Here is a 25,307-nt window from a genome sequence, read left to right as displayed (position 1 = left end):
TGATGTATAATGTTCTCCCTTGTACTTGAGCAATTTAAAGCAAAGGATAATCTGACCAAACCAATGTCCCTTATACTTGATTGTGAAAAAGGATTGTTCTAGAAATTCTAGTTTTTATTTTTCCTTTTCTTGTAAGTCTTAAGGATTTTGTTAAAGCAACACCACCATTGCTTCAAAAGTATTTCAAGATTATTTTTATTTGCAGGTCCTATTTGTCTTTTGGTAAATAGGTTGGTTTTGAAACATGGGTTATAGTGTAGTCCAAGGATGTTTAAAAAGCCAAAACAGTACCTTAATTGGGAGATTGTGTTACCCCTTCTTCAAAAAAATTAGCAGTTTTTTTGTGTTGCTGGCTTATCTATCAAGCAGTTCAAATTTTTATCTAAACTTGTTATAGCTACACACAGTGAAGAACATAAAGAATAACCACCATAGAGTTTATAAGAGATATCCTTGATTAGGGAGGAGTTCAGAAGAAAAGATACTGACTTTATGCCTTCTCAGACAGATCCTTTTTCATAGTCTGTTGCCTGAGTATGTGCCCAAAGGAATACTATGAGGAGTAGGCTCTTCACTGGCTGACTGAGGCAGCTAGGTGGCACAGTGAATAGAATTCACTAGCCTGGAGTCAGGAAGACAAGTTCAAATCTGCCTCAGGCGCTTAGTTTCTTAACTATAAAAAGGGGATAATAACATCACTTAACTCCCAGGGTTATTGTGGGGATCAGATGAGATCCTATTTGTAAAGCACTTAGCACAGTGGCTGGCACATAGTAGGCAATATTCTGGAATTGGTGAAAAATACTACCGATTTTTGTATAGCACTTGTGTTTTTCAAAGTACCTACATGTACTGTAACATTTGTAAGAAAATAGTTGCTGCAGCAGGTTAGCGACTGATTTCTAAATGGCATGTAGTCACATTAAAATAATCAAAGCCAGCACAACTTGAAATAAAGTGTGGGTTGGTGGTATATTTTATTCACACAATCATGTTTTCATTATTGGGAAATACAGGAAAAACGGGCGTATCAATATTTCTAAGTGCTTGAGCTTCATTACTGACATGTATTTATGATCACTTGTTTAAAAGAAGGCTTTTTTATTTTAATTAACAGCTTTTGGAGATACTTTCCATTTATGCTAATTTAAAATGCATACTATCAGCTAAGCAATAATTTAAAAAATAGCACTACCTTTTAATATTTCATTGTTTCAAAAGATCCATGATTTCTTAATTGTGAAAAGCTCCTCCACTGAAGATCACATTCTCTGTTTTATTTTTTTAAAAATCTAATTCATTGAAATTAAGCCTATTCAACTCCCTCTCTTCCCCTCCCCCCTCCCCCCAATCCCCAAATTCACAACTCCTTTTTGGCCAGCAAAAATCCACCTCTATAAGCTAGCTAGGCTAGCCCATAGACAATAGATGGCAGTCTTGAGACTTATCCGGCTTAATAGGACCTGTTGGCATAACCTTTGAGAAATGAATCCTTTCTAGGCTACAATGAAGCCTTTAGTGGAGGAGTTTATGTAATGCTGTGCATGAAATTGAAGTTTTTACATTAAGTGCATGTATGTTTTGTGTAGTACTTTGCTTAGGTTATAATTTGTTTGCATCCTCAATGAGCCAACCTTTATTACTCCATGGGATGCCTGAGAGCCACCATTGTGTCTGCAGGGAATGAGGAATCTAGAGCAGAGGGCTGCTGAAAGAAGTGGACAAATAGCATAATAACCATTTGGCCAAATATGAGTAGTGTTCTTAATATGCATTTCACATTTAACTGAGGTCAGTGTCAGTCACTTTACCAGTGAACCGTAAAAATATAGTGCATTGCTGTTCATCCAGGGCTGATTGTTAAGTTATGATTACTTCAGATCCAGGAAGCTTAAATCCAGTCTGAAGCTCATGCCACTCCTGCTTCAGCTTTCTTACTGTATTAAATGTTGTGTTTGTAATCTTACGTAACACATGTAAGTAGTCTACCTTTACCTCTTTGCATCTGTAGTTCTCATAAACTTTCTGTAATCATGCAGAAGCAAAACCATGTTTCTTTCCTGGGAAGCTTGGCTTCTGGGGGGGTGGTGGTAAATGCACACTTATTACACCACAGCTAGTTGCAAAAATTAAATTGCCTTTTTAAAGGGAAAGTATAAAAGTGGAAACAATGAAAATCTTAGGAGACTAGGAGTGGGGCTGAGGTAATACATGACCATCCTTGACCTGAAATAAGTGGTCATCTGTTGTTTGGGAGTGAGGCAGTGCAGAGCCAGGGGCTTGAATAACAGTAAAAGTTTGTAATAGTCAAATGTGGGGAACAAGATAATAAGAAATTCATGTTGAAATTAACTTGTCAAACTCTAGTTTATAGAATGCAAATTTTTAGTGGGTGGAACATATGATTTCATGACTGTTCAGCAAGGAGCAGAGAAACTAGATGACAGGGGTTTTTGTTGGAGAGGGGCAAACAATGAGAGTTAAGTGACTTGCCCAGGGTCACAAAGCTAGTGTCACGTGTCTGAGGCCAGATTTGAACTCGGGTCCTCCTGAATCCAGGGCCAGTGCTTTATCTACGATGACAGGGTTTACTTGGGGTTGAAGATTATCAGCAGATTGTGAACTGTCATCAACACAAGACCAAAGAACCTCTGCTATGAGGGACTAGTATGTCATCAAAGTAGCTGACCATTGAGGCAAGTACAGGATAGAGGGAGTTCTTTGTATCCAGAGTGAAGGGAAATGGGACATTCTTAGAGAAAAGATGTAGAGATACCAGAGGTTGCAATAAGGGGGGGGCGCCGCAGGAAGATAGTTTTTTTTGCAGCTGAAGGAGTTTTACAAGTGTAGGCATAATGGTTTTAGAGAAGTTAAAGAGTTTAGGTTCCTAGAGCTGGTATAGGTTCATGTGATAGTGAGTTATAAGGTCTTAATGCTAGTATTGTGTGACTGAGATGTGGAGATCCTTACTAGGGGATAAATTCTTCCTTGAACAATGAGGATGGTTTGTTAGAATTGATTGATATTGAAGGCCTGGGGATAAAGTGGAGAGAGTTTCAATGAGCCAAGAGCTGAAGTCACTGAGGAAATTCAAAGGAGGTAGCATTAATTAAGGGAAGATTGTAAAAGAATAATTTGGAAAAGTTGTGGTCATTCTTTTTTTTTTTTAGTAGAAGTTAAAAGGGTTTTTGTAATTGAAGTTTCACCAAAGTTCAGGTCTTTTGTTGTTTTAATATTGATAGGCCTTAAACTTCATTAAAATTTTCAGGACACTAGATCTATCTGTGTCATACCTTGTAACAGAGAAGGAAAAAAAGGAAGTTCAGTAAAACTAACCAACTCATTAATCAGCTGGGTCTGACAGTATATACAATATTCCACACTCAGTCTCCCGTTTCTGCAAAGAAGAGGAAATGCTCATAGTCATTTCTTCATCAGGGCTAAGTTAAGTGGTTATAAGAGCATTCAGTTTCAGGGGTTTGAAAATTTCCATTTATATTCTAATGAATATTGTTTTCCCTCTTGTGTTCACTTCATTTGTATCAGTTCATTATCAAATTTTCCCATTTCTCTCTTTATTTTTCATTTTTATTCTCATATCACAGTTTCCTATTTGATGGGTGTCTATTTTTTGGTATGCAAAACGTGCTGGTATAAATATTTTGGTGTATGTGGAATCTGCATTTTCCCTCCATTGGGATATATGCCTTCCAGACGGTTTTCCAGATCGATGGATTTGGACATCTTAGTCATTTCAAGTCTTCTTTTCTTTTCTTTTTTTTTTTTTAGTGAGGCAATTGGGGTTAAGTGGCATGCCCAGGGTCACACAGCTAGTAAGTGTTAAGTGTCTGAGGCTGGATTTGAACTCAGGTCCTCCTGATTCCAGGGCCGGTGCTCTATCCACTGCGCCACCTAGCTGCCCCAAGTCTTTTATTTTTTAAAAGACTGTAGGTTAGTTTTATGTTTAATCTGGTTTTATTTCCAGCCACCCTAACCTTGGTAGTATGCATTTTCACAATGCTTGTATCAAGGATATGATAAAAATTACCAGATAAAAGTTGTTGGGTGGTTGGTTAAGAATGCAGGAGCAGGGGGTCTTGATGATGAAAATAGAGAAATTGATAGCATGTATTTTAGAAAATCACCCTATTTCAGGTGAGTGAATTTCCTCCTTTGTATTTGTGGCAAGTGAAAGGGCATCTTTCTCAAGTGCCAAATTTGGGGTCCTAATAGTAGGTTTTCTTTGAGCTATTTTATTTTATCTTAGCATCATTTGCATTTGGGTGTTTGCCAGAGAACTGATGCTCTTGTTCCCCTGTCTAGGCCACAGGCAATGAAACTTTTCTCTCAGAATGATGCCATTACAAATAAATGAGGGTACTATGCAGAGAAATGCCATACCAACAGGCCACCTTCAACGCATGCTTACATTTTTGATATTTTTCCAACACTCAATAGCCACCATGTGAAAATTTTTGTTTTAAATTGGGGGGGAAAGGGAGCACCAAAAAAGAGAATAGATGTTCTTTTCTGATCCCACCTAGAATAATGATCTCAATGTAGGACAGACACTTGAAAGGTACCTTTAAAAAGAAAAAGAAGTGGGGCGGCTAGATGGTGCAGTGGATAGAGCACCGGCCCTGGAGTCAGGAGTATCTGAGTTCAAATCCGGCCTCAGACACTTAACACTTACTAGCTGTGTGACCCTGGGCAAGTCACTTAACCCCAAATGCCTCCCTTAAAAAAAAAAAAGGAAAAGAAGCCTTCATACGTGTATACACATGGGCATGGTTGCATGTGAGCAAGTGCGCACACGCACACGCACACACAAAGCTTTAAAACAGTTGTATATATAAAATGGAAGGATTACAGCTGCCAGCAGTAGAAGCTTTATGGCAGACTCAGCTATTGTGTTAGAACTCTACTTGAGCTGCTTGTTTCTCGGGTTCATGGGGCAATGTTTTTGTACTAGCATTTCCTAAATATTTAGCTTACTTTTAGGTAAAGGGTTTTTAACCTGAAGTCCATGAATAGATTTTAGGGGAATCACAACATGGATGGAGGAAAAATGACATCTTTATTTTCATTAATCTTTAGCTAAAATTTAGAATTTCCTTTGATTATTTAAAAAAAACATTCTGAGAAGAGACCCATGAGCTTTACCAGATTGCAAAAAATCCAGGACACACTTAAAAAAAAAATTAAAGATGGAATATATGCTAGCTTTGTGGAGGGAAGAAGTGATTAAGCATATCTTGAAATTTCACATTGGGCGAATCAAGGAAACAAATTCTTTATTTCTGTTGTCCCATTCTCTTTCATTTCAGAGTTAAAGTACTAGTTTTTAAACAGTGCTTTTCAAATGGGGAATTCTTTCAAGTGAATGTAGTTGGTACACAATAATGTAATGATTGGTGTCTGGATTACAGCAAGATGATTTAACAGGTCTTATTTTAGAATTTCAAAGGAGTGATTTGCTAACCAAATCTCAATAGCCTAGAGTGGTGGTTTGGTTTTGTTTTCATTTATTAGGGATTCTTCTGTGAATCTGTTTCTTATTTTTTATCATTTTGGTAGCTATATTTCCATTTGATTTATTTTTTTATCTTCTGTATTTAATGCATTTAAAAACATTCTGAGGGATCTGTAGAGTTCACAAAATTGCTAAAGGGGTCTTTGACACACACACACAAACTCCTGACAGAGTAATTTACAAAAACTAAGTTGTTTTTAATTTTAAAAAGGAAGAGGCAAAGATTTATCTAGTTCACAAACCAGTTTTAAAGTTATGAAATGGTTTCCCAACTTGTTTTATTTTCCACTTCATGTTTTAAGAGTCACGTTTATTTCCAAATTTTACCTTGGATCTGATGTTCTACTAAAAATGTAGATTTACCCCTATAAAGTACACCATGACATTCTGCATAAAAGAAATAAGCTAGCTATACCCACATTAATACAGTAGAGCAGTAGTATAAACAATTACAAATACCTAATTTTAGATCTTTTATATTTGGCTCAACTGTGTAATTTGTACAAAGGTTTTCTTTGGAAATAGGTTGGTGTTTTTTTTTTAAATGAATATGTCTCCTCAAGCTCATTGTCATTAGTAACATATATCAAGTGCCCACAATACAGGGCAAAACATTTATTAACTAGTAGCTACTAAAGGTGATCTGGGGATTATTGGGTGGTAGAATAATCAAGATGCTGTGACAGGCATGTTATGTTGGAGGGTAATTGAACACTGTGTGCTACCATTTTTATAATTTAGAAGTTCAGTTACTTTGCAGTTATATTCACAAGTATCAAATGAAGCATCTAAGCAGGAAAATTTTAGCCTGGCTTCAAGCAAAGGAGCCCACTAATTCCATAGTTGTTCAGGAGTGAAATGGAGGTAGCTTTATCCTGGCTCAGTTTGTGAGGTGAGGTACTATAACTACTAGCCTCACCCAGACCTCCCTGACCCTCCCAGGTCAGTGTGGTTATGTAAAAGTTTGGGATCTAGTTGCTGCCTAAAAACCAACTCTGCTAGAAAATAATCATTCTTCAAGAAACCCATTTAATATATTGCCTATAGAAGATAATAAATCATTAGTGTATGAATTCTAATTAATCTTTGCTGTTGTATATTTATATTTAACAAAGTACAGTTGTATGTATTAGGTATTGGTTATATATAGATTCTCTCTCTATATATATATAGTATCTAGATATCTAGATATAGATTCCCCCCCCCCCGACAAAAAATCCCTTCTTATTTAAAAAAAAAAAAGCCAACACAAAACCCAACAACCTGGGAATTTAAGTTACAAAAAAGTTATATGAAGAGGAACTATATCTTGCTAAGGAACACAAGTTGGAGCTGAAAGTGGAATTAGATCCTTGATCCATAGCCAGTGTTAAGATTTTTTCTTGAGTTCTTACATTTGGTTTAGTAAGTCATTTTCGCAGCACTGTGATTGTAGCAGGGTTTTTCTATCAGTGATGATGTAGATTTTGTCACACCATGTTTCACTAGAATTAGCTCTAGTTCTTGAAATTCTTGTAGTCTTGAAATATCTTTGTCCTTTTGGGAGAGGAGAATGAAAGAAATCTGTCCTTATCTCTGCATGATTAATCTATGTAATCACCATGAAAATATGAAGACACAGAAGGTATCATTTTTTGCTAACATCCTGCTCTACAAGTTAGTGCTAGAACCATTTTGACTACATCTTACTGTTTTGTCTTCTTCCCACCCCCCCACCCCCAAATTTACAATTGTTCAGAATTTCTCAATTATGTCCTCATTCAATTACCTTTGCAGCACATTTCTAAGGAAATCTCATGCCAGGTTATATGTCAGACAACACAAAGCCTTCTCAACAACTAAAGCGTTCATCAGAATTGCCAGAGAATGAACACTTAAAAATTTTTTTTTAAATGGGGCTTTTTTTTTTTTAATTCAGAAAGGGAAAAAAAAAAAAGGTTTTCTGTTTGGGATACCCCAAAGTAGTGCTACTATTATGCAAACTAGGAATGAGAATTAGTTACTGCTGAACAAACAAAGGCAAGTTAATTTGGATGCTTCTATAATGTTCACCTACTGTTAGTCCTTTAGTTCTTCCATGAGACACATGAAGCAAATGACATGGCTGCAAAACCTTTGCATCCAGATTTTGCAATTTTATTAGGTACATAAATAAGCAGAGCCACTAATAGCACATGGCATTTTCATATTGTTTTGAAGTGTTCGTAGTGGAGTTCACTCATTTCTCAGATAGAAATAGGGTAAATGATTGGCGCAAAGGCACATAGCTTTCAAGCAACAGAACCCAGGGTCCCATTTCTAAGACCTTTTGCACAGAGCTTTATTTACTGCCTTACAACACTGAAATGATTAACCATGTGCATTACATTGAAATTCATTTTTAGCCCCCAAATCTGAACCCTTAACCAAATAGAACTACAACTAAGAGTTCAATTTGAATACCATAATTTATTTGGAAACTTACCTTTCTGAGCAGTGTGTTGGGCAGCTTTCTAATCTTCACCACTTGCTCCAGGTTAATTCCTAATTCCCGACAGCTTACTTGTAATAGATCTTGATAAGTCAGTTTTTGTCTGTCCAGTTCAATTTCAATGAAGTCATTCTCTCCAGGACTCTGTGTTCTGACTTTAAGCACCAGCTCTAGGTTACCCAGAAGTTGAAGTGTGATAGTTGAAGTGAGGAAGACAATCATTTGTATTACATTATGCGATTAACTCTACGATAATGGAAGGAAGCAGTGGCCTAGATCATTCCAAAATTAAGGATGTATTTGGTTGTGGAATACATGATTTCTAGCACTTATGTGATTGCTTAAATATGTTTACCTTAAGCTATTAAAAATTCTTAGAGAAAGGAGTAGAGCATATGCATAGCATGCAGTAGGCATGCAAGAAATATGTTAACATGTAGTAGTTTATCATAAAGCATTTTATAGTATACAAGATGTTTCATGGTTTTGAGGTAGTGCAAATATTTTGGTGATTTTTATAAAGAAGCTAGTGCAGTGAAGAAAGATAACTTGTTCAGAATCCCATGGCTAATACATGGGATAGCCAGGTCTCAGATCTGAGTCTTTTGACTCAAGTCCAGTAGCTTTTCACCTCCACCATACAGCTTTTCCACAACAAAGACACCCTGCCTAGGGTTCCACGTGTCTTATTGAGGCTAACCTCTCATGGTAGTTATTTTGGTGCAGAGGGCTCTGATTCTCTAGATAGCTTCCTGTGATGAGGAGCAAGTAGCTTATTACTCTCCAGACTTGTGGGGAGGGAATTAACCCCAGCTGTCATAGCTTCACGTTTTGGAAATAAATTCAGCTCGAGATCTTGGGTTGCTCAGAGAGGGGAACAGAACATTTTATTTCTATGCATAGACTGAGCCCTCACCTGCACGCATGTCATTTTCTGCCCTGGGGAGAAAAGGTGGTGGAAGGGCTGGATCCTTTGGTGCTTTTGTGTGCGTGTCTTTCTCTTCATCCTCTTCTGGGGAAGTTAAGAAAAAGTGATAGTTGTGAAGCATGGGATGACCACTCTTGGTCCCATTTCCCTACTCTGGGCTTTAACAAAAAGAACAGGGATCAGACATAAGAGTTTTAACTAAAAAATATTCTGAGGGGCAGCTAGGTGGCGCAGTGGATAGACCGCCAGCCCTGGAGTTGGGAAGATCTGAGTTCAAATGAGGCCTCAGACTTACTAGCTGTGTGACCCTGGGCAAGTCACTTAACCCCAGTTGCCTCACCAAAAAACAAATATATTCATTCCCCTCTGCTTTCCCCAGGGGGAAGAAATACTTGAAAGGAATTTTTCTTAATTAGAAAATTGGGATGAAGAAGCTGAAAAAATATTTTTTAAAGTATATTGTAGTCTGGAGCGGAAGCACTTCTGATCCATTAGCTTGAGTAAAAAATCTCAAAATACTGGGGGCAGCTAGGCAGCGCAGTGGATAAAGCACTGGCTCTGAATTCTGGAGTACCTGAGTTCAAATCCAGCCTCAGACACTTGACACTTACTAGCTATGTGACCCTGGGCAAGTCACTTAACCCCCATTGCCCCTCAAAAACAAAACAAAACAAAAAGAATCTCAAAATACTTAAAATACTTTCTAATTGTGTTTTACGAAATGCTTTGTTCTCCAGTACACTTTGGTTTGGAGGCCAAATAACCAGTGTCAAATAACAAAGGCAACATGACTGTCATAGTTCTGTGTAAGGACTTCAGCCAAATTATTGGCTAAAGACATGTTGCAGAACATTGATTCCCTCCCTGTCTTCAGTTTGGTGGTGGGTAATTGGGGTGAATTTTCCTTTTTGTCCAGGTGGGTTATAGCACTTAAGTGGATTTTTGTTTTTGTTTTGTTTTGCTACAGACAATGATGTTGGGGCATGGGATTTACAGAGACTTTGAAGGGGATTTAAAGCTGGTAAGGGAAGTAATAGATTATCTAGCATGGGCCTAGAAGGAAGTGATTTGCCCAAGGTTACACAGAAACTTAAACATCTGAGCTAGGATTTGAGCTCCCAGATTTCATAACTAGTGTTTATGCAATGCATTGCTACCTTTTAGCCAAGTCTTAGGATGCTACCATCAGACCCCCCCCCCCCCCTACACACACACACACCCCTCCCAGACCATGCTTCAGTTCAACAGGTACCTGTTGTATATGTGGCTCTGTGCTACTGTGAGTGAGATTTTCCCCACTCAACACTACATGGTGGGGTTATAAAGACAAGAAGGAAATTCCTTTAGGAGCTTATATTCTGCTGGGTGAAATCTGAAAAGTGGATAGTAAGTAATGGGGGCGGGTTCAAGGAGAGTTCAAATTAGAGAGGGTTAGGAGTGGTTCTAAGGGTTCTCAGAGGCAGAGATGAAGGAAAGCATTTGAGGCACAAAGAGTGTCTATGCAGAGTAGTTGAGGGAGGAGAGATGGACCTATAGTTTAGGAAAATCACTTTGATAGCTGTGTGGAGGATGGAATGGAGAGAGGAAGGCTGAAGATGATGAGATGATCAAGAGGCCATTTCCGTAGTCTAGGAGAAAGATGGTGTGAATAGAGAAGCACAGATATGGGGTTAGAATGCATCAGCTCGTGGTACAGTGCCTGGCATTGGTGATTATTAAATTACTTGTTGATTATTAAGAGAGTAGCTTATTGGATATGGAAAGTGAGGAAGAGTGAAAAGTCAGGATGAACACCCTTGAATCTGTTACTGGAATGATGTGATGCCCTCAAAAGAAACAAGGAAGTTTTCAGGGGATGAGTAATAATGTAATAGTTCATTTCTATAATGCTTGAGTTTATAAAACATTTTTCTCAGTCTGTGAGATAGAATGTTAGACTCCAGTACTTCCTAGTTATAGACTTCAAGTTGCAACTTTACTGAGCCTCAGTTTCTTCATTTGTGAAATGAGGATAATAAACCCTGTAGTACTTACCTCAAAGAAGATTGTTGTCAGGATCACTGAAAACGTGTGTATAGCACTTTGCAAATGTCAGTTGCTGTTTTATAAATGAGGAAACTGAGGCAGAGATTGAGTATGAGAGCTGGAACGTGATTGTAGGTCTTAGTTGTCTCGTTCCAGTGATTTGGCCTTTATAACTGTGGGTTTCTACCTGGCAATGACAATTCCTTTTTAAATGGCACTTTAAAAAGCATTTACTTCACTAGGGAATGATAGTAGAATAATAGTGAAAAGCAGTAGATAATAGTTTCCTTCAAAGGTCAGCTCAAGAACCACCTAATACATGAGACCATTCCTGATTTGCCCCCATCCTTGGACTTCCAGGGTCTTTCCACACCCACCCATCTACTCCCAAATCCACTTTGTATCATGTGTGCATGCTCAAGGGCAAAGATTATTATTGCTTTTGAGTTCCATTGCCTAACATAGTTTCTAACTGTGGTGTTGAAATATTTCTAAATTTTGAGTTGGGTTTCTCACCTCATTTTATAAATGAGGAATCAGGTCAGAGAGGTTAAGTAATTAAACTTAATATCTAGTTATTGAGAAAATGTTAAAAATCAATATACATTTGAAAAATAATATGCATGAAATGTTCAGTCTGTAGGAGGTATATGTCCTTAGAGAATGAATTGGTTAGTGCTGTTTTGTAGCTTATTGAATCTTAGAGCTCTTAAACCAGATCAAGAATAATATGGTGGACAAGTTAGCATGCATGCCATGCAACCTCTTAGCCAAGACTAGAGCTACACCTGACCCCCTTTCAGCTGACTATGCTTCACCATCCCCCTTAACCCTAGACTTTTCACAACCCTAAACTTTAGTCAGGGCCACTACTATCTCCTTATCTACACATTATTGGGGTGTGGAACTTCCTTTAACCCCTCTCTGTGTAGGCTGACTTTGTTCTCAGATTTTATTAGTGAAATTATCCCTGTATGTAGACATTTGCCTCTGTTTGGTGCCATGGGGGGGCTTGTGTTACTCTTTCAGGATCATACTTATACTGTGGGGCTGCTGCACTTGGGACAGTAGAAAAGTTTTCTTTTAGAGTTTTTAGGATTTTTTTTCTTTTAGACTTTTGAATATTTACCTGGGTTACAGTTCTCACTAAGTGATCCGCTTTCACCCCAGTCTTTGAGATGGGGATAGGAACAATCAGTTTTTTTTAACATCCCTCCCCATTTATTTTTTGAGAAGAACCAATCAGAAGATGGCATTCAATACCTGCTTAGGCCATCATGATGACTCTCCTGGTTTCTTCACCCTGCTTCTTAGCAAGGTCACTATAATCCCCAAACTTAGAGCTATGGCTTCCTCATTTAGAAGATAACAGAACTTAGTTCATGAATCATTATTTACTGATTCCAGTGCAGCACCTCTCCTACATGGAAATTGTGCTTTAGTAAAGAGGAAGAAGGGAAGGAAGAGGAAAACCTCAGGGATAGTTTGCATATGCTTATAAAAAAGCCTCAAGTGGGTTCCTTCCTGTAAGGACCCTGTTAGAAAAAGTAGTCATAAAATTACCTCCTGTCCCATCCCTTATCTTTTTATCTGGGCCAGACATCTGATCAGCTGTTTTTGTTGGGTCAGTATTCTTCCACAACCGATCTAGGAAAGATGAGAATGTGTTTATAGAACAGTCAACTTCCAGGGCATTGTCACATTTGTTAGCCTCAGAAAATTTGGGGGGGAAATAAGGTGCAGGGTACTTGAAGGTAGACCAGAAATTATTCTTACTATAATTGATGGCAAAGCTGAGATTTATAACAGTTAACTTACCGAAGATGAATTGTAGTGGTTATATCCTGATTTCCAGCCCAGGGTTTCATTTGTTAAATAATACTACAAACAAAAACCACATGGTGGAGATTATTTGGTGATCAGTGAAGGGTGAAGTAGAAGTGATATTAATTTGGGAGTATACAGAAGGAATAAATAGGTGAAATTGGAAAACATCACAGATCTGGTATGCAGACATGATAGGGACAAGGGACTTAACTAGGGAACAGCTAGAGTTCTTCCTAATACAGGGAGGCTGATGGTTTTGACTCGCTCTTAGAATAATTTCATTGTTCAAAAGGAAGAAGAGGGGGCAGCTAGGTAGCACAGTGGATAGAGCATTGGCCCTGGATTCAGGAGGACCTGAATTCAAATCCGGCCTCAGACCCTTGACACTAGCTGTGTGGCCCTGGGCAAGTCACTTAACCCCAATTGCCTCACCAAAAAAAAACCCCAAAAAAACAACAAAAGGAAGAAGAGGATATGAGGGAAACTTATCACTAAGGAACTAGTTGCTGATGTAGAAATAATGACAATGTGGAGAGGAAGTGACCATTCTACCTTAGAATTCTTGATCAAAAAGAAGTTGCGTACAATCTAGTATGCACCATAGATTTTGGAAGAAAGATTCTGATGTTCAGAGAAAGGATTACATGTCCTAAAATTCTGCAGGGTAAATCGGTTCCAGGATGGGAAATCCCCAAAAATGAAATTCTAAAGATACAAATAGGGGTCCTGATAGGGAAGAAAATTGTTTTGTTCTTCATTCTCAAAGAGGACCATCCATCAGGAGGTAATGTCATGACTTGCATTGAATTGGATTTAAATGAGGGAGGGCTGTGCAAAGTCACCGGTTTCCCTCTCTCCAGAGCCATCTGGATCCAATGACGATATACAACAGGATGACTGGAGATGGCCCTGGATATGGCCCTGGATATTTGAGGCAATCGGTTAAGTGACTTGACTAGGGCCACACAGCTAGAATCAATTGTCTGAGTCTGGATTTGAACTCAGGTCCTCCTGACTCCAGGGCCAGTGCCATCCAGCTGCCCCCGGGGAAGAAAATAGGAAATGTTTAAAGAGACCACATAGGGAACATCATCTACCAACTCAGATTTTCAAAAGATGTGAATAGAAAATATAAATGAGGGCAGGTAGTTGAATCAGTATCAAGGTATACAACAATCTTATAAGAATAATGTCATGATGCATAAGAAAAAGAAATGTCTTCCAGTAAAGAATATAAACAGGTGCTATCAAAAACCACAATTTCTTTGCAATGATATTTAAAGTTTATATCTAGCTTTTTAATCACCCTTTTCCAGATCTCTCCCTTCCCTATAGTGCTATGCCTTGTAACCAGGAATGAAAAAGAAAGGACAGTTGAGGAAAACTCTCCATATAAACTGAAACTGACAATATGTGTAGTTTTACAGTCCAATATTTCTTTACTCTTCAGGAAAAAGGAGGGAGGTGCATTTTCTCATCTCTTTACATCTTGGTTGGGTTATTACAATTATCTAGTGTTCAGGTTTTTCTTGTTCTTTCCATTCATATTGTTTTCCTTGTGTAGGTTGTCTTCCTGATTCTGTTTACTTCACCTTGCATCAGGTTATATAAGTTCTTCCTATGCTTTTCTCTACATTTTCATCATTTCTTTAAAAAATACTTTTATTGATATCTTGTCTTTACATCACCTACATTTCTCCCTCTTCCTTCTACCTCCTGAAGAACTGTCCCTTGTCACATAATAAGAGGAAAAAAGAAAACAATTCAGCAAAACTAACCAACATAGCAAAAAAGCCTGAAATTAAAGGTAGCTTTCCACTCCCATAGCCCCCCAACTCTTAAGTGCAGAGAGGGAGGTACCTTCTATTCTGATTCTGTGATGTCCCCTTGGAATGAAAACCTTACTTGAAAGATTGTACATTTGTTTAAGTCAGGGGTTCTTAACCTGGGGTTCACAAACCCACAATAGGTCTGTGGATAGATTTTAGAAGGTTCATGAATTTGAATGGAAAGGGAAAAAAATCCATCTTGCACTAACCTCTTAACAAATTTAGATTAAATTCCTTTAATTATTTAAGAACATTATTGTGAGATGGGGGTCCCTGAGGCCAAAAAAAAAAAAAGTTAAGAACCCCTGGTTTGAGTATACCTAATACCTATGATGACTTTTATATGAAATTGAAAAGTCTGTAGGGAGAGCTCTGAGTTTACTTCCCAAATGAGCAGCAGTTCAAATCCTGAAAGCCGCATGGTATACTGTCAATTTCACCTCCTTGTGTGTGATAGCATTGGAGTAATGGTCACCTCAGGATTGTCAAATGGCAGTCTGGTATTAGGAACAGGAATATTACACTTGGAGTTAGGAGACCTGGGTTCCAGTGTTGGCTCTGCTAATAATTGGTTTTATGACACTGAGCAGACCACTTCAAGGGTCTGTTTTCTCCATAAAACGAGAGGATTTGACCAGATGATCTCTTCCAGTTTTAAAATTCTACATGTGTGTAGTTGCAAAGCTGTGCCCCTTCTCCCCCAACATGTAGCATGAGGTTGTCATTGTGTGACTCAATAGAAGGCAGAATAAGCCTTCAACTTAGTATTAGCTAATCAATCACTGGCAGCACTATTTAGAACTTAACACTTCGCCCAAAATCTACCTTGGTACCCTGGTATCATCTTGGGCCATAATCAGAGGCTTCAATGGCTGTTGCCCTTTGGAAAAAGTATAAACAACAGGTTAATTTTCATTTAACTAGTCTTTATCTAGTATCTACTATTTATAAAGCTGCATCTAGGTGCTGTTTCTCTAGTCCCTGCCACAGGCTAGCCTTATTGCCCTCTAGAGAGAGAAGGCCCACCTTAGTTTGTAGTAAAACTGTAATTAGGCCCCCTCCAAGTTGATGCCTCAGGTTAAGCCCAACCTTTAGTACATTAATACTAAGAGGCTCCTCTCTCTGCCCCTTCCCAGAAATCACATCTGTGACAGCAATAACAGCACAAATGGGAAACAAACATCCTACCTGATAGGCATCTGCCTTAGCAGAGATCCAGGGTTGTTCTCAGGAAAAGATGGATCTGAAATCCACTGACGCCCAATGTTAAACGTGAGGAGACAGGCGCTGGAGCTCCTGGAGCCTCTCTCCCATCCCCAGGTGCGAGGAGGGTTGGGAGGGGCAAGGGCAGGGGCAAAGTCCTGGGCTGGGAATCTGCATGGAGGAGGAAGGGGTGGCACCCCAAGGTTCAAGCATTTGGGGAAATTATTACATATTAAGTGACTTTTTGATATTAGGGGTATCACTGGACACAGGGTGGGATTCCTCCAGATGGCATGGCCTTGGAAGAAAATGGGTGGGGGTGAGGGTGGGCTGAGGTGCAGTGCAGTACACCTCGATGCCGCTCAACAGGAGGGCAGCGGAATACATAAAAGTTTCACTTGATTCTCTGCCCTTTGTCCTGGGCTTTTACTTTCTACAGGAAATTGCAGCCACTGAGGGGAAAAGGAGGCAGACTGAGGCCTAGGTGGGTGTGCCCAGGAGTAGAATAGTCAAAGCAGTTACAAGTTCTTGGTTGTATGAGGCCAAGTTTAGAGGAATGGTAGGGAATGGAGGGAGACCAGTGGAACATGGAGGGGGAGGGCATAATGGTAACCTAGTCATTTATTCACATTTATTGAGTGCCACTCCTTTTTGCAGCTGAAAGTGATCTCTAATTTCGTTTTTTAACATTTTTTATTATGAACATGAGAATCTCAATATACAGTGAAAAGAAAGAATTTCTATATAAACTGAATTGTTATATGCCATTTGTTTTTTAGAAGTGTACATTAAAATATAACATAATGGTAACAAAACTGCCCTGTTTGTGATCTCTTCTGAACGTCCTCTCTTCTGTGTATTTTTAACATTAGATGCTGTTTTCTTTTTGTTTTTTGCATTACTATCACTGACTACTAACTCTTTCCACCCCCACCTCAAGTCTCTTGCATAAAGGAATAAGAATAGTCAAACGAAAAAACAAATGGACACATTGACACTGAAAATGTCTTGTTCTTTACTGGGAAGCTTGCTTCATCCTCAGTCTTCTGAAATCATAATGAGTCATTGAATTTATCATTGGAGTGGTCTGATCTTTTCTACTCTTTCCTTCATCTAAGCCAATGGTTAGCTTTCCATAGCTGAAGCTTGTTTTGCTGGTGACTGTTTTCTCCCTGCCTCTACCCCACTTTCTCTGTCTCCTCATATTTCCCTGTTGAATTCAATGTATTTCTACTCCAATATGTGTTGTGATCTTCTTCCTTTTGCCTTTTTCAGATAAGTCCAGTTCTTAAGATGAGAGGTTCATAAGATGTCTACTTCTACCCTCATATCAATGTTTATATACTCCTGGCACATCCTGCATATGAGAAATAGCTCCTCCCTTCTTCCTCATTTCTTCAGGTATTCTTTCCCCCTCCCTTTTCTTTAGACAAGTGGTATCAAACTCAAAAACAGTTCCTGTTGGCTGCATATTGACTTAGAAAACCCACAAATTAGCATCTATATCACATCCTTATTTTGTTAAATATTTCCCAATTACATTTTCATTTCTGCCTCTCTAGGGTATTTTGCTTGACACCTCTGGTTAGCCCAACGACCTCAACTAGGTTGTTACTTCCTCTGTGACCCTTGAATGAAGTGGAGTTCTAAAGGGATCAAGCATCTCCCCCTTTTAAAGTATAAGCACTTGGTCATCATTTAGCCCCTTCCAATTGCTCAAATATATTCTAGCTTTCTTATCTCCTGCATTTGCTTTTCAGAGTCTACCCAGCTTTTAGCTTTTCATCCAGAATGCTTGAAATGATCCTCTACTCTATTAAAGGTTAATTTTTTTTACCCTGTAGGATTATACACAGTATTGCAGTATAAGTTATTCTCAGTCATGAGCCATTTTATTTTGCTTTTTGGTAGGTTGTATTCCAAGATTTCAAAATCCTTATAGTTGCAGCATAGTCATGGTTGATCCTAACCTCTGCTTCTTTGGTACTTGAACTTTTTATCTGACTTCTTGAAGTATTTATTTCTTTTTTGGAAGTTCCAGATTTAGGCTATGCCATTACTGTACATTTTCAATTTGGGTGTTCTTTCAAGAGGTGATCAAGCAGATTCATTCTATTTTCACCTTGTTCTCTGCTTCTACTAGATCTAGGCAGTTTCATGATTTCTTGAACTATGGTATCCAAGTTTTTTATTTGGCAAGTACATTTTCTGAGAGTTTGTGGATTCTTAAATCTTGCTCAGTCCTATTTTTCAAGTCAGTTGTTTTGGATCATTGATACAGCTCCCATGTTCAATTTTTTCAAATTTGACATTGCTCTATTTTTTGCTTTTTGTTGGATCATTGCATCATGCTTGATCCATTCTATTTTTCAGGATGTCAGGTACTTGAATAAGGTTTTCTACTTTCTGTTCCATGCTACTTTTCTCCTTCCAATTTATCTCTTCCATCTCTTGGGAGTCCTTGTGGCCAAGCCATTTTTTGGTTATGTTTTGTTTTGTTTTTGTTTTCCTTTTTTAGTCTTTACTCAGACTTGTGGAATTATTCTCTTCTTCCAAATTTATTTCATGGTCTTCTCTTAATCCATAGTAATGCTTCATTGTATTAGGATTTTTCTTCTGTTTTCAGATGTCTCCAGTTCCTGGATTTGAGACTTTGTGTCAAGACCCTGCCCCCTCTCATATTTTTAGATAGGGTATCTACACTTTGGTTTTGCCCCCACTAAATTTTGAATACTGCCACTGTTGCCCTGAGATTGTAGATAGAGTGGCTAAGGCCTGAGATAGAGAGTTTTAGTCCCTTGTTTGTACCTCCATTTCCTGGTTTCTCAGAGGACAAGCTAGTTTTGGTTCATTCTCTTTCTCCTTGCTCATCCTCTCTGGGGAGTTGGCTTTGTTACCAAGTATGGCCATGCCTTGCCTTACTTGGATATCAGATATCATACAGGTTTCAGACTCTTTTCTCCACCACCATCCACAGAGTACCTTTGAGCTCTTGGCCATCTTGTGTAGTCCTAGACTGGGTAGAGGAATTTCATACTGCTTCTCTTTGGTTGTTTGACTCGACTCTGCTTCATCCAGCACTCTTGTGCGTTTTTACCTAGGGATTACTTAGAGAAACTGGGCTTAGTTGGAGCATTCCACTGTACTGTGCTTGCTGGAAGTCCCTTCCTTCAGTTTCTCATTCCTCCCTCCTAGACCTCATCTTTCCCCCCTTACCTCATGGTTATTCTTGTATAAGCCTGTTCCTTCCTGTCTCATTTTAAGCTTTTTAAGGTAGTCTTTGCCCTAGCTTACTTGATTTCTCAGCTCCTTTGGGTTCAATTATCACCTCTATGCAGATGACTCTCAAATCTACATATCCATCCTACATCTCCAACTATTTTTGTTGGACACCTCCACATGAATGTGTTCCCTGTGTATCGTAATTCAGCATATTCCAAAAGAACACATTGTCTTTGCTCAAATACTTCTCCATCTCGTGCAGTTTGTCCATTTTCCTTTAAAACAGGGTTTTTTAACTGGGGTGGGTGGGGGGTCCATGGACTTTCAGAAATTGTTTTTACAATTGTATTTCAGTATAACTGGTTTCCTTTAAAATACCATGTTTTATTTTATTCATTTAAAAACATTATTCTGAGAATGAGTCCATAGGCTCTACCAGACTGCCAAAGGGTACTACTGTTCTTCCAGTTGATTGCCTAGGAGTCATTCTTGACTCTCCACTCTCCCTCACCACTCCCATAGCCAATCAGTTGCTACGTCTTGTTTGATTATATTTCCTAAATATCTCTTCACATCTGTCTCCTTATCTCAACATGCACAGCTATCACCTTAATCTAAACCTGTTTATCCCTTGCCCGGACCCCTAACACTAGTAATTGATCTTCCTACAGCCAGGCTCAACTTTGTCTAATCCATCCTCCTCATAGCCACTAAATTAATATTCCTAAAGCACAGGTCTGATTGTGCCACACGCCTGCTCAAGAAACTTCAAGGGTTCCCTCTTGACTTTAGTATAAGCAGCAAATTCCTCTGCTTGGCATTTAATTCCTTTCCCAGTCTTGCTCCAGTTTATCCTTCCAGGCTGATTGTGTGTTACTCCCCCTCACATATGATCCAGCTAAACTAGCCTTATTTTTGTTCCTACTACACAACACTTTATCTTCTACCTCTGTGCCTTTGCACAGGGTTCTCCCATGCCTGGCATGTTCACCCTCCTCACCCCTACCTCTTAGAAACCTTCACTCCATGGTTCAGCTTAAGTGCCACCTCCCCCTCCCTAATCACTGTGTTAATTTTGTTTATATCCTTTCATCATTTATTTTATTTTATTTTATTTTTGCGGGCCATTGAGCATTAAGTGACTTGCCCAGGGTCACACAGCAAGTGTTTGAGGTCAGATTTGAACTCAGGTCTTCCTGAATCCAGGGCTGGTGCTTTATCCACTGCACCACCTAGCTGCCCCCCCCCCAATCATTTATTTATTTATTTATTTATTCACTCACTCACTCACTTATTTGTTTATTTTTTTTTTTTGTGAGGCAATGGGGGTTGTGACTTGCCCAGGGTCACACAGCTAGTAAGTGTCAAGTGTCTGAGGCTGGATTTGAACTCAGGTACTCCTGAATCCAAGGCCAGTGCTTTATCCACTGTGCCACCTAGCTGCCCTCATCATTTATTTTTGAACATAATGTATCCCTGAAGTAGCATGTAAGCTCCCTGAGGGCAGCAGCTTGCTCCCTTGTATTTTTGGATCTCTAACCTAATACGATGCCTACTCTATTCTAAGTATTATTAGATTTTCGATGGCTGGCCATTTCACTTTGAACACAATAATTCCTCGATAAATGTTTGAATGCATGCCATGCACAAAGCATTTTCCTGGATGTTTTGGGAGACAGATGAACAAGACATAGTCTCTGCCTTTAGGTTGCTTACTGTTGCTGGGGAGATGAGCCGACAGTTGTAACACAGGGTTGTTGTTTGTCCTTCGTTCTTGAAGAGGACCATGACATTGGGATGATGTCATGACTTGCACTGAATTGGATTTAAATGAGGGAGGGCTGTGCAAGGTCACCAACCTCACTCTCCGCCAGAGCCATCTGGGTCCAGAGGCGAGATACACATCAGTAAGACTGGAGATAGCCACATATGTTTAAAACAATTGGGATTAAGTGACTTGCCCAGGGTCACACAGCTAATGTCTGAGATGAGATTTTTCTTTTTTTTGTTTGTTTTTGTTTTTGTGGGGCAATGGGGGTTAAGTGACTTGCCCAGGGTCAAACAGCTAGTAAATGTCAAGTGTCTAAGGTCAGATTTGAACTCAGATCCTCCCAACTTCAGGGCCAGTACTCTATCCACTGTGCCATGTAACTGCCCCTGTGAGAAAAGGAAGAATGTGATTGGTGCAGAGGAGTGATCTGGAAAAAAGTGCTATGCAAATTCTGAGGGGGGGAAGAGTTCACCTTCATGAGCTGGAAGTCTGGAGGGATTAGGGGGCAGTGAGTCTCCATAAGTGTTTGCTGAGTGAATGAATGACTGGAGCAATGACTTCTCCACCATCTCCTAAACTCCTCAGAGTGCATTGAGTGCTGTAAGAGGTGAGCCATGCTGCCAGAAGTGGTTTTAGAAGGGGAGATCAAGTCACATTTGGGAAGCAGGAAAAACTTTACAGAGGATGTGGGAAAGAGAAATCTCGGGCCCTTCCAGGCCACCTGATCCCTTTCCAACACTTGAAGTCTGGTGGTATATTCATTTTACATGTAGAAAAATGCCAAGACCCATACCTCCATGGTACAGCCAGCCTTACCCAAGAAACTGCTTAGTGTCGTTTCAAGGACACTGAAGATGATGCCTCCTCCAAGTAAAAATAGCTCTCTAGTCTGGAAGAGTAGAGATCAGTCTTTTAGCTCAGCATTTATTAAACTAATGTGACCACTGTACACTGGGGGCTTGAGACATCATCACTGAAACTTAGATAGGTATTGGTTCCAGGGAATCTGAATGTCTGAGACTGGAAATGAAAAGATGGTTGAAATTTTGGCACAAAATAGAAAATTAAAACTGTTTTTATGTTATTCCCCAGTTGTTGAATATATTTTTAATAATACATAATACATAATTTCACATTTAATATTTTAGAGGGGGAAATATCCCTTGCCTTGGAATTTCTATTCACGTTGTGGGATGCAGGATTGCTTTAACTGGAGGATTTTGTCACTGTTAAAACAGAAATACTCTTTGGAGGGGAGACAATTGAAGTTGTTATCAGTAAATATATGTCTTGCCCTGTGAATGAGGCTGAGACTTTCCTAAAAGCCCTTGCTTCTTTCATGATTCATTGTCTGTAGATACCTATCATGGGCCTGTCCATATTTGGAGGCATCTTCTCAGGACATCAAAACTTTGCTATATTGAGGGTATCTAAAGTTCATTCATTCTCTTGATGTTAGGTGAAAATGTCTAATTCTTCACATTTTACAGGCGAGGAAAGTGAAATATGGAAAATGCTGAATCGGAGTTTAGGACTCTGCTTTCCCAAGCATGTAGGCAATAAACTCCATTGGCTCCCTGTCACCTGAAGACTTGACTGACTATTTAAAGCTCCTTCGAAGCCTGGCCCCTGCTTACCTCTCCTGCCTTACTGCACATGACTCTCCTGCATTCACCTTATGATCCAGGCAAACTGAATTCCTTACTGTTCCTCACAAATGGCATTTGATTTCCTGCCTTTGTGCCTAGAATGCGCTCCCCTATCCCCTCTTCTTAGAATCCCCAATTTCCTTCAGTGTTCTGTTCATATGCCATTATCTATAAGAAGTTTTTTCTGTACCCCCATCTTCTAGTGCCAACACTCCCCCCCCAACCCAATCCCTTGTATCTATTGTGTATTATCTACCTGTATATATGTGAACATTTCCCTCAGTAGAATGGGGTCAGGGCAAAAACTTTCACTTTTGTCATTGTGCCTTATCCCTGGCAGATGTCTGGCACATAATAGGGATTTAAATAACGATTGCTTGTTGATTGATTAATATATTCTTCTCTTGTGTCCACCAGTACCTAAGTTAATAACCCGAGGACCCAAACTGAAATGAAGTCCATGTGGATCATTCCCCCAAAATTCCTTGTCTCTCCTGACCTTTAGTGATCACTTATACTTATCCCTAGACTGATTCATCCATTCCTGCTCTTGGACTGTAGTTTTCTGTGACTAGAAAGGGCCACAAAAATCGAGCTGATTTCACAATCAGGCACTGTGCTAGGTATTGAGGATACAAAGGCAGAAGAGAAACAATCCCCATCCTCAAGGAGCTTACAGTCTAGCCAGTGGAATCATATGTATGGGTGTATAAAGAGGAGATATAAGTTGATTTGGGATGAGAGGCACTAGCAACTCAGGGGTGGTAGAAGGGGATCAGGAAAAGCTTTATGTAGAAAGTGCTGTTTGACTTTGGAAACCTTCAAGGATGGAAAGAATTCTAAGGTGGAAGTGAGGAAGGAGTGAATTCTAGGCATGGGGGTACAGTGTGAAGGCACAAAGATGGGAGATGGATTAGTGTGTATGAAGAATTTCAGTAAGGCCAGTTTGACTGTCCTGTAGTATATTTGAAGGGGAGTGATGTGTAATAAAGCTGGAGAAGTAGGTTGGGACCAGTTTGTGAAGCCCTTTAAATGACCGTTTATATTTGATCCTTGAAGTAATAGGGAACCACTGGAGGTTCGTGAGTGAGGGTGTGTATGAGACAGACATGATTAGTCCTTTACTTTAGGAAAATTGCCCAGGAAAGGTTAGAGAAGAGAGAGATTTAAGGCAGGGAGACCTATTAGGTCATTGTAGTCGTTCAATTGAGTGCTAATGAGAACGGCACAGAAGAGAAGATTTGATAATCAAAGTGAATGAGAGTGCGGAGTCCAGGATAATACCAAGGTGGTGAACCTGGCCAAATGAAAGGGTGTTGGGATCCTCAACAGAAATAGGGAAATTTGGGAGAGAAGACAGTTCTGTTTTGAACATGTTGAGTTTGAGATCTTGTGGAACATTCAATTCAAAATAATCCAGTGGGAAATTGGTAATATGAAACGAGCTCAGAAGAGAGATTAAGATGGATATAGATAGGTAGGTAGGTAAATAGGTATTCTCTACCTCATTCACTGATTACTTAATTACAAAATGCAGTGGTCTTTTTTCAGTCAGTCTTCCTTGACTTCTCTGGAGCATTTGACACTTGACTACTACTCCCTTTTTTAAAAATTTAATTTTAATTTATTTTTAATTTTTTGGGGGGTGGGGCAGTGAGGGTTAAGTGACTTGCCCAAGGTTACAAAGCTAGTAAGTGTTAGATATCTGAGGTCTGATTTGAACTCAGGTCCTCCTGAATCCAGGGCCAGTGCTTTATGCACTGTGCCACCTAGCTGCCCTCACTTCTGCCTTCTTGGTCTTTTCTTTTGACATCTCTAACACCAGACTTCCCTCTTTACCTTCTAACTTTCCTACCTTCTCCTTGTTTTCCTGATCCCTTAAGGCAGATATTCCCCATAGTTCCTTCCTCAGCCCCTTTCCCTCAACATTCTTGTCCTTATTAATTTCATTAGCTTCAGTGAAAAATAGTAATAACAACTCACATTTCTGTGGTGCTTTAAGCATTACAGTGTTTTCTTCACAACAACCCAGTGAGATAGTGTAAGAATTATTATTCCCCTTATATATCTGAGGAAACTTAGACTCTGAGAAGTTAAGGGACTTATCTATGGTCACATAGCCACCCTGTCAGAGCCAAAATTTGAACCCAGGTCTCTTGATTCCGATTCTAGTACCATTCTCATTACACTCACACTCACTATGTCCAAACTTTCAATCTGATATTTTTTCCCCAAATTGCTCCTCTGACTTTCTTCTAGTGGTGAAATCCTACATTTATCTTTCCCTTTTTACCCATTCTTGAGGGTGACCAAAATATCATGCATATTAAGGGAGGCAAGGGTGTGTGTGTGTGTGTGTGTGTGTGTGTGTGTGTGTGTGTGTGTGTGTGTGTAATAAGCATTTACATAGCACCTACTGTGTGCCAAGCATTGTGCTAAGTAAGCACATCTCATTGTATCCTCACCACAACGCTGGGAGGTAGGTGGTATCATAATCCCCATTTTATGGTCAAGTAAACCAAGGCAGATGGAGATTATGTGATGTGCCCAGGGTCAGCTAAGATTTTGTTTTTTGTTTTTTTTTGCGGGGCAGTGAGAGTTAAGTGACTTGCCCAGGGTCACACAGCTAGTAAGTGTCAAGTGTCTGAGACTGGATTTGAACTCAGGTTCTCCTGAATACAGGACTAGTGCCTTATCTGCTGCACCACCTAGCTGTCCCCAAGCTAAGAAGATTTTGAGGCCAGATTTGAACTAAGGTCTTCTGGTCTTCACTCCAGGCCCAGTCTTCTCTCCCCTGACCATCCAGCCACCAGTGCTAGGTGGTATATAGTAAAAGAATAGCCCTTAGCC

The 25,307-nt window shown here is 39.4% G+C and overlaps 2 protein-coding genes across 4 annotated transcripts in view; one reads left to right on the top strand and one right to left on the bottom strand.

The window, feature by feature from the left end:
* Nucleotides 1-25,307, top strand: part of LUC7L3 (LUC7 like 3 pre-mRNA splicing factor) — a 72,456-nt gene that overhangs the window by 30,910 nt on the left and 16,239 nt on the right. The window contains exon 12 of one of the 3 annotated variants that reach the window (XR_006356289.1): nucleotides 15,749-15,932. The gene's annotated coding sequence lies outside the window, so the exon portion shown is untranslated. Of the gene's footprint in view, nucleotides 1-15,748; nucleotides 16,548-25,307 lie in introns of those variants that run through there. The other 2 variants (XR_006356288.1, XR_006356291.1) reach the window with 2 other exon arrangements.
* Nucleotides 6,852-8,231, bottom strand: ANKRD40CL (ANKRD40 C-terminal like). Its single transcript, XM_044001099.1, has 2 exons — nucleotides 7,998-8,231; nucleotides 6,852-7,069 (listed from the first exon to the last, which is right to left on the bottom strand). The coding sequence occupies exons 1-2, from the start codon at nucleotides 8,223-8,225 to the stop codon at nucleotides 6,935-6,937; spliced, it is 363 nt and encodes a 120-aa protein (XP_043857034.1). The 5' UTR covers nucleotides 8,226-8,231; the 3' UTR covers nucleotides 6,852-6,934.

This window comes from Dromiciops gliroides, chromosome 4 (assembly GCF_019393635.1).
Source record: "Dromiciops gliroides isolate mDroGli1 chromosome 4, mDroGli1.pri, whole genome shotgun sequence".
NCBI lineage: Eukaryota > Metazoa > Chordata > Mammalia > Microbiotheria > Microbiotheriidae > Dromiciops > Dromiciops gliroides.
Note: the sequence above shows the minus strand (reverse complement) of the source record. Positions and strands in the feature narration are given on the sequence as shown.